This window comes from Meles meles, chromosome 7, assembly GCF_922984935.1.
Source record: "Meles meles chromosome 7, mMelMel3.1 paternal haplotype, whole genome shotgun sequence".
In the NCBI taxonomy this organism is placed as follows: domain Eukaryota; kingdom Metazoa; phylum Chordata; class Mammalia; order Carnivora; family Mustelidae; genus Meles; species Meles meles.
In genome coordinates, this window is record NC_060072.1 from 8,448,243 (window position 1) to 8,460,389 (window position 12,147).

The window sequence follows — 12,147 nt, forward strand, 5'->3', positions numbered from 1 at the left end:
ACAGGAAGGCCTGCCCTTGGGGAGCTTCCGTCCCATCCTGCAGAGACACCAGAACCCGCCAGCGGGCCCCACAGTCCACTGAGACCGCGATAAAAAGACTCCAGGGGGTGGGGAGGAGTTAGAGATGAGAGGACAGACGAGTCTCCGGAAGGACAGCAGTAGCTGCAAGGGGCCTTGGGATCAAGAATTTTTGTTTTTTGGTTTTTCGGGGGTTTTGGGGGGGAAGGTGGGAGAAACCGCAGCAGAGAGAGAGAGAGAGAGAGAACCGATGCGTGAGAGAGGGCGGAGGAGTTTCTGCTAGAAACAGACGATTCTTTCCAAACAGCTGCAGGAAAGGCATCCTTGTCTGAGCGCAGTTGCAGGAGGAGGGTGAATGCAGTGAGTCAGCGGGGGGTTGGGGTAGAGGGGCTTTTCTGGTGGCTTCCTCCAGTCCCAGTGACCCTGGAAGCAAGAGCCCCAAGCCACAAGGGCTGTGGGGGAGGGGCTGGAGGTCTGAGGAGCAAGAGGGTGGCAGGTGGTTTTCTAGAAGGGTCTCTGGGTGGCTTAGTTGGTTAAGTGTCTGCCTTCCCCTCAGGTCATGATCTCAGGGTCCTGGGCTGGGATTGAGTTCCGCACTGGGCTCCCTTGCCGGGCGGGGTGTTCCTCTTCTCCCTCCCCCTGCTCATGCTTCTCTCTCTCTCTCAAATAAATAAAATCTTTAACAACAGTAGAAGATCACAGGGCAGCCTCAAGGGTTGAGGTCGGTGGTTGTTTTGCTGGTTCAGTGGCCTGCCCTGGTTCACGGTGAGTGACGCTCCTGCACCTGACCAGTCACCAAGACCACTTTGGGTTTCTGACAGACCTGCGCTCTTTTGAGCCAGACAGTGACTCTCGGAGACTGGATTTCTATCTAACCGCTGCGGTCAATTCTCAAGACAAACCAGACCCAACCTCTATTTTCCTTTTTCCTCTTGATGAAAGGAATTTCCTCTCCCCACCAATGGTTCTCAGGGATCTGAGCATGGTTTAGGGAAGACAGCAAGCTATTTGGGATCCCTGGTGAGGATGAAGACCTTAGGAGGTAATGGGGATCTGCCCATAGGGAGCAGCTCTGGACGTGGGGTGGCCAACGGCGCCCCTGATGGAACTCACGGAAACCCTGTGATTGCAATTATAGATGAGTTTGGCTTATAAAACCTAAAATAGGTGATCCATGGGCATGGTGTAAGATTCAAAAGGGAATGCAGTAAAATGCAAATCTCCCTCCCACCGTGGCCTTCAGAGGCGTGGTTCCCTCTCCAGAGGCAACCAGTTTTGACAGTATCTTGGGTATGCATAGATAATTTTAGTGACTGCTGAAAAAGTAAGGGGAGTGTGTGTGGGTAGGCCCCTGTCAGCGGGCTGGAAATACTTACTCAGGAAACTGGATGTCTATAAAATTCTTGGGCACATATCCTTCTTGGCTCCCAAGCTCCGCCTTGAACCACTCCTCTTGGTTACTTAAGATCTACATGGAAGAGAAGGAAGGACAGAGACTGTAGGGAGGACACAAAGAGCAAAAAAAAAAAAAAAAAAAAAAAAAAGGGCTCCAGGGTAAAGAACATTCTTTCGGATTTAGAGGGAAAAAGGCCAAGAGAACCGCACAGACGCTCCAGCGCAGGGGCAACAGGTCTCTCTCTGAAATCTGGCTCCTTTGACCCCGAGCACTTCTGACCATGGGTTCCGCCCACACATGGAACCCCACCATGGTGTGGCCTCCCCGACTCAGCACTCGGGGGATTCTCTGCATATTCTGGAAATTCATGGGGCCAGATCTCGGCCCCCGATGCTCCACATTTGAGCCAATGCTGGGAAGGCAGGAGTGGCCACCCCATGATTTCTTCTTCTCTGCCAGGTAACCAAGGACCTTTTAAAAAATGTAATTTGTTCCTATTTCTTTAAACAAGCCAATTAAAACTTAAAACATCCAGTGGGGCCAGCTTTGAAAACAGTAACTTTTTGTGTTCACACTCCATGTGTTTCACAAACAATTTGGACATAACTCAAGATACTTGGGATGCCTTTTCTAAACGTGCTTTTAGCGCCAGATCTGGAGCAAAGCCAGAAGTTCTGTCTCATGGTGATATGGTCCTTCGTTGACTGTGACCCCAAATGTTATCGCTTCCCTTGATTACTCATATGAGTCACCAGATTTGGTTCTATGTGGCTTCTGGTTATTTCAGAAAATGTTTCACTATTAAAAGACAAATGTTTGCCCTCATCCCCCCCCTGAGAATGTTTCTAAAGTCTGGGGCATGGACTTGAACAAGAATGGAGATGGCGGAGCCAAGCGATGAAAAGACGCTTGACGATGTCATTGAGCCCCAGTGAGCCACGCGGGAGCCCTCCTACTTCTGGACTTTGTGTGAGGAGTGATCAGCCTACAGGCCGGTTCAGCCGTATTCAAGTTTCTGCTTCCTGCAGCTGACAATGCCTTAGTTGGATGGAAGTGCTATGTTGAAGGGGAGAGCAGAAGACGGGTAGGGAAGACTGCCTGGAGGAGAGGCCTGGGGTTGCCCCGGCAACGAAAGGAGTTAACCCAGGCTAAGTCTGCTGGGGCAGGAACTTCTGGGATGGGAGGAAGTGGGGTGCATTCTGGGAACGAAAGGCCTAGGCCTGGCGGCTGTTGAGACTGTGGCCCCTGGGGGCAGAGCCAGGGGAAAGCAGAGGCACAAGGCCATGGGGCCCACATAGAAAAGTCTGGACTTTTATCTTGAAATGTATGGGGGGGCCGCTAAAGGGTTCTGAGCAGGGAAAGAACACAGTAAGAATAGAACCCAGAAAGAGTTCTACGCCCGAGCGAGAAGACAGACTGCAGGGGGAAAGTCTAGGAAGGCAGGGTAGCCATGCTGGCCAGAGGCGAGGGGCTCTTTCAGAGGAACCTGGAAGCAAAGTGTGCAGGATTGCATGACTGTTCTCCGAACCGAGGGAGAAGGGGATTCTGGGAGGGCTCTGGATTTCGGCCTTGGGAGACTGAGTGGGTGGTGATACCTTGGCTAAAATAGAAAGTGCAGGAGGAGGAGTGGGTCTGAAGAAGGGCTCATGGAGGCCTCAGACTGCACGTGGGTGAATCCAAGTTGCCCCTGGGACCGTCTGAGAAGAAAAGCTCGGCGAGCAGCTGAAGGTGTGTGTCTGGACTCAGCAGAGAAGTTGGGGCTGGCGTTTGGGATTGGAGAGTCATCCTAAAGCAGGTGGAGTTGAAGTCCAGGTCCCGTAAGTTTCTCTCTTCCAGAGACGGGAAGAGATGAAGAGAGCTCACTAACCGATATTTCTAGTGTCACCGCCGAGGTGGAAGAAAGGGGCCAGCACCCTGAGCTTGGAATGAGAAAACCTGGTTTCTAGCTCGGCCCTGTCACCAGCTGTATGACGTTTGACAAGTCAACGAGCCACCTGAAAAATGGGGACAGTAACAACCAGCTAACCCCTCACAGAGCTGATGTGAGGATCCGGTGAGGCCTGGTACCTCGAAGTCCTTCAGAAAGGGTACACTGTTTTTAAAAACACAATTCTGCAAAATGTGGTGTTCTGAGGAGGGAGGGCTCCAGCTCTGAAGGACACGGTAGGGTTTATAAGTTCTTTAAAGGATTATATGTGTATGTTTTGAATTTAATCACTTGTTCTGAAGCAATAAAAGTGTGTCCCATATTTGGGTTCTAGAATTGCTGAGGACAGAAAACTTTATAGTTTTTAACATCAAATGTGACTGCTGGTATCACTAAGGACGCGTGGGTATGTGTACGCCGAGGGGGGTAGAGTCGGGTGGGGAGCAGAAAATCTAGGTCAGAAAAAGAACTAGGAAACTTGGCACACAAAGAACATAAGGACATTTCACTCCATGCCTTCGCCGCCCCCACCCCCCACCAATATATGGCTTTGGAATTCCTTTCTCCCATCACACAGGAGTGTGATGTTGGCTGGGTAGCCAATGTCAAGTACAAGGTGAGCAGGGAGAAAAGAGGCCAATTGGAAATTGGCTCGTCACGGTAAGAACCAACTTTGTCACTTAGTTCTCCAACCTGAAACCAGCTGTAATTTTAGTAATTGTGGCTCATACCCATCTACCTCCTGGAGCAACTGAAAGATTATCCCACAATGCCGGCCATTTCTCCCACCACCTGGTGCTCCGTCTGCCTGAGATCGTGTTCCCAGAGAGGTGAATTTACAGGCTTTTTATGGTGTATAGAAGGCAAGGTTTTAAAAGAATCTCATTTTCTGCAAAGAAGAGTGTTTGGGGGGAGGTGGTTTCTTCCTGCCGCTGTAGGCCCAGGGCCCCGTATTTCCTGTTCTTCTCATCTCTCTGCCTATTTGGTTCCCCCTATCTCTTGTCCCCATCATGAAAACCTAAGCAAGGGGTTCAGTCTGAGCACATGAGGTTTTAGACTTCACCTTACTGTGTCTTAATTCTTATAATGCTGCTTACGAGAATAATTTTCTGGGTTACATGGCCTGAGAATAAGTTAGACGTGGGAAGAGGACAAAATGTACAGTTGGGAGAATTTTAAAATTGGATGGAATTATAGCTCTTAGAGGCAGAGCAGAAATCTGAAGTATTGGAGAAGTTAATTGACGTAGGATTAACTCTAAGTGCTTTCAGGTCACTGTTTCAGTAGGAAGAAATGGAGTTGAGTTGGACACGTTACAGAAGCGCGTAGAAATGGACTGGGTCAAGAGACTTTTTTAAAAAAATGACCGGCCAATTTCAGAGGGAAATGCAAGTCCGGTGCTGTATGAAGTTGCAGGTCTGGGAATGGCGGGGGGGGGGGGGGGAGTTGAGGCACGAACATGAAACCTCCAGCTCCTGATGTCAAATGTTTCTCTCACAGGAGAAGCGGGATCGAGTTATCTGGCTGGAGTTCCCCGTCCACCATCTTGTTCGCCATCCTGTCATCTAGTGAGCACCGGCTGTTTGCACTTAGGTGCTGGGAATACAGATATGAAGAAGCTGAGGCCTCTGTCCTGGGGAAATCACAGTCTGGAGTGGGTGGGTTGGTGGTGAGCTAGTCAGACATTGTTTGTGCCTTCTAGTGAGAAAGTCTGTTTAGTCTTTTAGCAGGAAAAGCCTAGGAGGAAAGAGATCCCAGGAGTAGATTACTGGGGCAGTCAACAGCCGCCTTTGGAAGCACTTGCAAGATCTTGGGGCTCGTGACCCATCTCTGGAGTGGCGGAGTAGGGATGCGGTGGTTCGGAGAGAACCACAGGCACAGCACTAGCCACCACGATGCAGACACGCGGTGGGGCGCAGCCAACAGGCCCCTCTCCACTTTCCTTTCCACTGCTAAGCAGCAAGGGACAGAATTTGAAAAGAAGGAGAGGTCTGCCCTTCTGATGGACTTCTACACGAGCCTGCAGAAACGCAGTTTAACAATTCAAGCCATCGGCACCGAGCACCTGTTTGGGGTGCTTGGGGGACTTGTGTGGGGCGCTGCTGTGAAGACACAGAGATGAACCGGGCATGGCTCTGCTCTCAGGGAGCAAACAGACCAGTGGAGGAATCAACCACTTGTTCATTCATCAAATGTTAGGGAGGATCAACTCTCTGCTGGTTTGGACAGGGGGGAGCTGGCGGTCAGGATCCCGCAGGGTAAGAGCTGTGATGAGAGACGGGTGTAGAGGGTGCGCAAGGGCACAGAGGCACCGCTGCTCGTGGATGACGCCCATGGGAGGGGAGATCGTCAGTGTCCTGTGCGTGTGCAAAGCTGTGGAAGAGCTGAAGCGGGAGTGATTAATTTTGCTGGAGCCACCGGGAGAGCAGAGGGAGTGAGGCCTCCCAGGCAGGCGTGGTCAAATACGTGTGTGCAGGAAGGAAGCATTCGGAGCACGCGGAGAACCTGACACAGCGGTGTGTACATGGCAGTGTGACCTGGGGCACTGCCCACACAAAGGTGTGCACTTACGTGTGTGTGTGCGTGCGTGGGTGTGCATGTGTGTGCACGTTCATGGGCAAGAGCTTGGTGAGGTTAGAGAAGAGGGTGGGACAAGGTGGCTTAAATTTCAGTCAGTTGGTAATGGGGAACCACTGAAGGCTTTTGAGTAAGGAAGTGATCTGACCTGATTTGTCTTCCAGAAAGATCCTCCCGAGAGTAGTATGTTTAAGGAGTAAGAGACAGGAGGGGATGAAGTTAGTCCAGGGGCTGTGGCAATGGTCTGATTGGCAGCAGGAATGGTAATGTTGAAATAACGGCAACCGTTTATGGAACATCCACTTTGAGCTGGGGCCATTACCTCTAATCCTTTCCAGAACCCTGCAAAATAGATATGGTCTCCACGGATAAAGACAGTGAAGCTCAGAGGGGGTGAGAGACTCACCCAAGGACACACAGCTAGTCAACTGGGATTCAAACTCAGATTTACCAGCTCTAAACTCCTGCTTTTTACTACATCAGACCCCTCTCTCATGAAGAAGGGGATTGCTTAAGAGATCTCAAGAAAGAAAAACAGGGCAGAGTGCATGTTTAGGAATGAGGCTGAACCCCATTCAGATCCAGAAGACGGACAGTTAACAGTGTCAAATTCCACAGATGCTTCAGTAAGGTCATTACAGTCCACATTAAAGAGACCACTGGTGGGGTGCGTGGGTGGCTCAGTCGTTAAGTGTCTGCCTTCAGCTCAGGTCATGATCCCAGGGTGCTGGGTTCGAGCCCCACATAGGGCTCTCTGCTCCCCGGGAAGCCTATTCTCCCTCTCCCACTCCCCCTGCTTGTGTTCCCTCTCTCGCTGTGGCTCTGTCAAATAAATAAATAAAATCTTAAAAAATATATATTAAAAAAAAGAGAGATCACTGGTGGGCTTACAGGGAGTGTTGGGGGTAACAGGAAGATTCCAGAAAGTTCCAGTGGAGTAAATGGGAAGTGAGGAAGTGGAGACACCAGCACAGAGAACGTCTCCCAGTGTTAGTAGCGAAGGAGAGGAAGGAAATCAGGAGGTAGATTGAGAAGCAGAGTGGAGGAAAGGTTTTTTTTTTCCTTTTCCTTTTCAGAGGAATAGGAAACCCTTGAGCCAGATATTAGGTTCCGTTTGCAATGGGAGATGAGGGGTGGGGTTGGCCCCTGGCCCCTAGAGTGAGGACAGTCTATAGTGGTTGATAATCCCATGGTCACAATATCCCATACAGAAGGGAGGGGCTGCTCACGACAAGGCAGATCCCTCTGCGACCTTGGTAAGATCCCACAGAAGTGAAGGTCACCTTTTCTTGGGTCAGTGGCCCAGGTAACACTTCGACCTTGAGAAGCTCCAGCACTGATTACTCATTACTAGATCTTTGCAAGGTGACCACAGTTAGAAGGATGAGTCCCGGGGGTGTTCAAGTTCCAAACTAGGTCCTCCTACCTGGTCTGTGCTCCAGGGACACTTTCTGAGTCACCCTGTCCCGTTCTGCCAAGGTTCTCTCTATAGCAAGCGCACTTTTTCACGGAGAGCCTGGCCTCTGTGCTGCTGTGCAGTCTGAGAAGGTTCACGTGGGCTGCTGAGGACCAAGGGTCGGGATTTCTGGGGGGGGGGGGGGCTCTGCGGCAAGGTGGGGGGGGGGGCATGAACATCACAGACTCCTCAGAGGGCCTGTGTAAGGGCTTGTGTTTTGCTCCAAACAGGGCCTAAGATGTAGGACTTGAGCCTGTTAAGTACGGTGCGGGGAATGTGGAAGTCCAAGGCCTCTTCAGCCCTGCAAGCAGCCACTACAGCTCAAGTGTGGGTGTTAGGCAAGTTCTAGGGCGTCCTTGATGGGGCTTCTGTGCACGGGCTCCGCTGGCCCATGTCCTCTCCAGCTGTCTTTCCCGGGCTGTCTCCCGGCACTTGCCTGTTAAGTTCCTCACAAAGCTCACTGAGTGTCCACCCTCACCCCCACCACTGAGCTCAAGGTCCAAGTCCAACTCAGCCTCCCTGGTTAACACCAAGTTCCTGCCGCCCTGTCTCTGCAAGGCGGGGCCACTTGTTCCCTCACCTGCGCTCCCCGAGCACTTAGACGAGAATATCTGTCAGAGCTCTTCCATGGCTTTCTTCCCCTCTCCAGACCACAAGCATCTCAAGACAAGGCTGGCGACTTCAGTCCACCGCCCAGCCTGCTAACGGGAGCCCGGGGTGGGGGCGGGGAGCTCAGAACGAGCCCTTCTGATGGACGTGAACTTCTCTTTTTGAAAGGAACTGTGTGTAGCTCTTAAGAAACAAAGGCATGGGTCGTTAGTGAACTTGGGGACCAGATCATAGTAACCTAAATGCCCCAGGGCGCCCCAGGGGGCCCCACAGCACCCACCTTCAGAACATCTCCAGCGTGAAAGCTCAGTTCGTCCTCTCCTGAGGCGGTGAAGTCAAACTTGGCGATGGCTTCCATGTCCCGACGTGAAGCTGGGAGACAAGCAACATTCTCATTATGCTCTCTGGCCAGAGGAGAGAGCAGAGCAGCGGGCCGCGCGGCAGGCTGAGCAGGTGGTAGGCGCCTGGCCCAAGGCCTCCAGGCCTGAGAGGGAGGCCCAGGCCCACCGGGAGGACTTTCAGATCCGGGAAATTGCTGCGGGAGGGAAGCCTGTAGGATGTGCTTCCCCTTCTTCCCTGAATCCCCATGCGCCAGGAACAGGGAACAGAGGCCGGCAATGCCTTTCCCCTTCCTTTCATCTCCCTTTGCCTGCCTGGCCTGTCACCCCGTCTGCGGGCATCGCTGTTTCCGGTTGATAAGGACGGAAGACTGGGAAGACTCGCTATCATCTCTAACTTGAGGCTCGAGGGGCTGGAAAGGCTGTTCTGTAAACATCGCCCTGAGGCTGTCCCTTGGCGGCTATATTTAACCAGGCAGTGTTAATTAGACAGATGCCATTTTCTCTTTTACATCTGAATCATTTAAGAGAATTAGGCAGCATCGGCCAGTGGGGAACGCAGCGTCCTTCCACATGGCTTGAGAATGGAACGGAGTTCTGGTTCTGGAGGCAGGGGACTCGTTTAGTCAGCCTCCTTGTTTCATTATTAGAGTCTATGCCAAGTACAATTTGAAAAATTTCATTTTAATACTTCTTTTTTTTTTTTTTAAAAGATTATTTATTTATTTATTTGACAGAGAGAGAGGGAATACAAGCAGGGGGAGTGGAAGAGGGAGAAGCAGGTGCCTTGCTGAGTAGGCAGCCCGATGCGGGGCTCGATGCCAGGACTCTAGGATCATGACCTGAGCTGAAGGCAGATGCTTAACGACTGAGCCACCCAGGCGCCCCTCATTCTAATACTTCTGCATCAAGTTAAAATATTATTCCTCCCCCCACCCCGAGCAATACACGAGGCCTATGTAAAGTAAAAAAGTTAGCCTACAAATGAAATAGAGTTGGGGTTGTTTTTGTTTTTGTTTTTTGGGTTTTTTCAGGAGACACTGAAGCATGTCTGTAAGAAAGAGTCCTGCTTTTGTTGGTGACAAGCTGTATGATTTTGTGCAATAACTAAATCTCTTGGGGTCTCAGTTTTCTCATCTGTAAAGTGGGGATCATAATATTCAACTAATAATAGGGGTACCTGGGAGGCTCAGTCAGTTGAGCCTCCAACTCCTGATTTTCCTCCGATCATGATCTCAGGGTCGTGAGATCAAGGCCCACGTCAGGCTCAGGACCGGGCATGGAGTCTCCCTCTCCCTCTGCCCCACCGCTGTGCGCACATTTGCGCACATGCTCTCTCTCTCTTTCTCTAAACAGATAAAAAAATAATCCTTAAAAAAATAATTGTATGGAATGGATTTATCCTCAGCAAAGGTAGCCTGGCCAAAAGCAGCCCAAGTTTTCTCCTGATTTCTCCCAACTTTAATGAACTTCCCTTTCTGAGATTTGGTGCTCATTCTCCCTGACCCGCAAATCCTCCGGTTCTCTGCTAAGACAATTTGCTGTTAGGACAGTCTTGGAAGCTGTTGTTTGGCATTTATGTTTATCAGAATTTGGCTAAGTCTGAAACCCTTTTGGTTAGTCACCTCACACCCAATGACTTTCGGTAACGAGTAAACCAGGACCACAAACATACTTTCAGTGGGAATTTCCACCCAAGGGACAAGATTTGGGTAAATGAAGAGGGTGGCTGCCAGTGGGAGGGTGCAGGACACAGAGATCGGGGGATTAAAGCCAACTGCTCCTGTGGTCACAGCAACGGCCTCGGTTCTCTGATTTTCCACCTTTGCTTAGTCATCTAAAGTCAATTTATAAAGATGACGGTTATCCATCCTGAAGGTAGATATTAAGCAAAAAATATTTCAAGAGCCAAAGTAAAATGTAAGAGTTAATTGTCTGAGCTTTATCAACATCCAAAATTTATTTCCAAACAAAAATACATATATAATTTTTGTACCCTTTCTTCAGGATCTGTCCATCTAAGGCAAATTAAAACTGTGACCTTGGATGGCCCACTCGACAGGAAGAGTATTCTGCCCTCCTTGGTGAGTGCTAAATGCTTTTGATGATTTGCTTCACCTCGTGGCTTTAACATGAAAAGCCTCCCCTAATTAAGGCCCTTGCCTTGGGTTTGTGGGAAGATGTGGTGTCTGCGGGTCACCGTCACGGTATCCACAGCAGATACTGGTCACCTCAGGAGAGCAAGTGTCAGGTGAATGGTCCTGAAATCCAAGATCCCATTTCTATGCAAATTTACCTTAATAAGCAGGATGGAGACAAGGGAGGGCAAATGCTAAACATATTAGAAAATCACGTAAATTAGGGTTGAAAAAATATCCAGGCAAGCTCTAGATGTGACCTTGAGCTTGGGAAGATCTTTTGTATGTTACGTGTAGCTTGGATGCAGCCTGGGTGCTTGGTACGGGCTGGTCGGGTGTTACCTCGGTGAGGAGGCCGAGGCAGAAGCAGCATGGCTTCTGAGAAGCGGCTCTTTCCTCTGCCTTCTCCCAGCAGGCAGGTGGTATGGCAAAGCCAACTTCATGGGCACATCACAGAACTCCCTAGTTTATAATATTAATCCTGGCTCTGAAAACCCAATTAAACAGGCCCACTCTTCATGAAATCACTTTGAAAAAAATGTGTGTGCGTCCCATTTCCCATTTCCACTTGTGAAATGAAATCTGCTCAGATGCTGTTTGGTAGGAGGGAGATGTTCAGGGGGAGTGGAGTATGTTCTATTTTCATTCGAAACCCAGGGCTTTGCAAATTTCACCCCTTGAATTTACCATTCCCTGCTTCCCTAATAGCAGTGCCAAGCCCCAGGGGTCTGTCTTCTGTTTGATCATAAAAATTCATGGAAATTTACATCCCATTTTTCTATATCCATTAGTCTTAATTTTGAAAACTTTTAAACTACCACCAGGGAAAAAGAAAACTGAACTAACATATTTTGTTCCGTATTATCCATTTGTTTTATAGTCTGTACCTTCTATTATGTATATATTAATATATTATATTAAAAAACATAGTACCAATAATTCCAAGACAGAAGAGAAAAGGGCAGGGGCCGGGGAGAAAGTGAGCCAGCTTGAGTTCAAGAATGCAATGGAGCTTTCTAGCTGCTGTGTGCAGTTACAGTGTTCCTGACCTCAGGGGGAGATGACCAGAGACATCTCTTTAAAGAACCTCACCGACGGATTAAATGTGCGTTTCCATCCAGGGATCCGCTTCAGAAATGGCTGAAATGCTGCCGGCTACAGAACGTGAATGGCAAGTGACTGTGTCCAGGGGCAGGTAAGCCGCCTCCCCCGTCCACCCTGACCCTGTTGCCAATGCCGTTTGTCCAGGAATCCTACCTCAGAATCATGCAGGGCTCCTGCCCTTAACATTGGTTCTGCTTCTCACCCTCCCCCTGCGTCTCTCTCACTTTGCCCCTTCACGAACTGCGTGCCACATCCATTAGCAGCCCCGTGACACAGTTCTGCTGCGCCATTTGGCAACACCGCACAGGACTTTCCCAGGCATGGTTTTCTCTGCCCCTGCATTTCCATTTAAGCTCCTTTTACCACCAAAAAACAAAACAAAACAACAACAACAACAACAAAAAACCTGAAAAATATTCAGGCTTATATACCAGGAATGTTTGTCTACTTCTAAAATACAGTCACCACCGAGGACAAAAACAAAAGCTGCGAGACAGCTCTTTTAAAAGAGCCGCCATGTGAAATCCAGATTCATTGGATGCGTTCAGAAACACGTAGTTACCCTCAAAATCGTACCAGGCAGG

The 12,147-nt window shown here is 49.8% G+C and overlaps 1 protein-coding gene across 2 annotated transcripts in view; it reads right to left on the reverse strand.

The window, feature by feature from the left end:
- The window catches only part of GRAP2 (GRB2 related adaptor protein 2), a 63,883-nt gene that overhangs the window by 12,521 nt on the left and 39,215 nt on the right, over positions 1-12,147 (reverse strand). For both annotated transcript variants that reach the window (XM_046014029.1, XM_046014030.1), the window contains exons 2-3: positions 8,264-8,355; positions 1,395-1,486 (exon numbers count right to left, since the gene is read on the reverse strand). In XM_046014029.1, coding sequence (XP_045869985.1) covers positions 1,395-1,486; positions 8,264-8,341 — 170 coding nt within the window. In that variant the 5' untranslated portion in view covers positions 8,342-8,355. The remainder of the gene's footprint in view (positions 1-1,394; positions 1,487-8,263; positions 8,356-12,147) is intronic.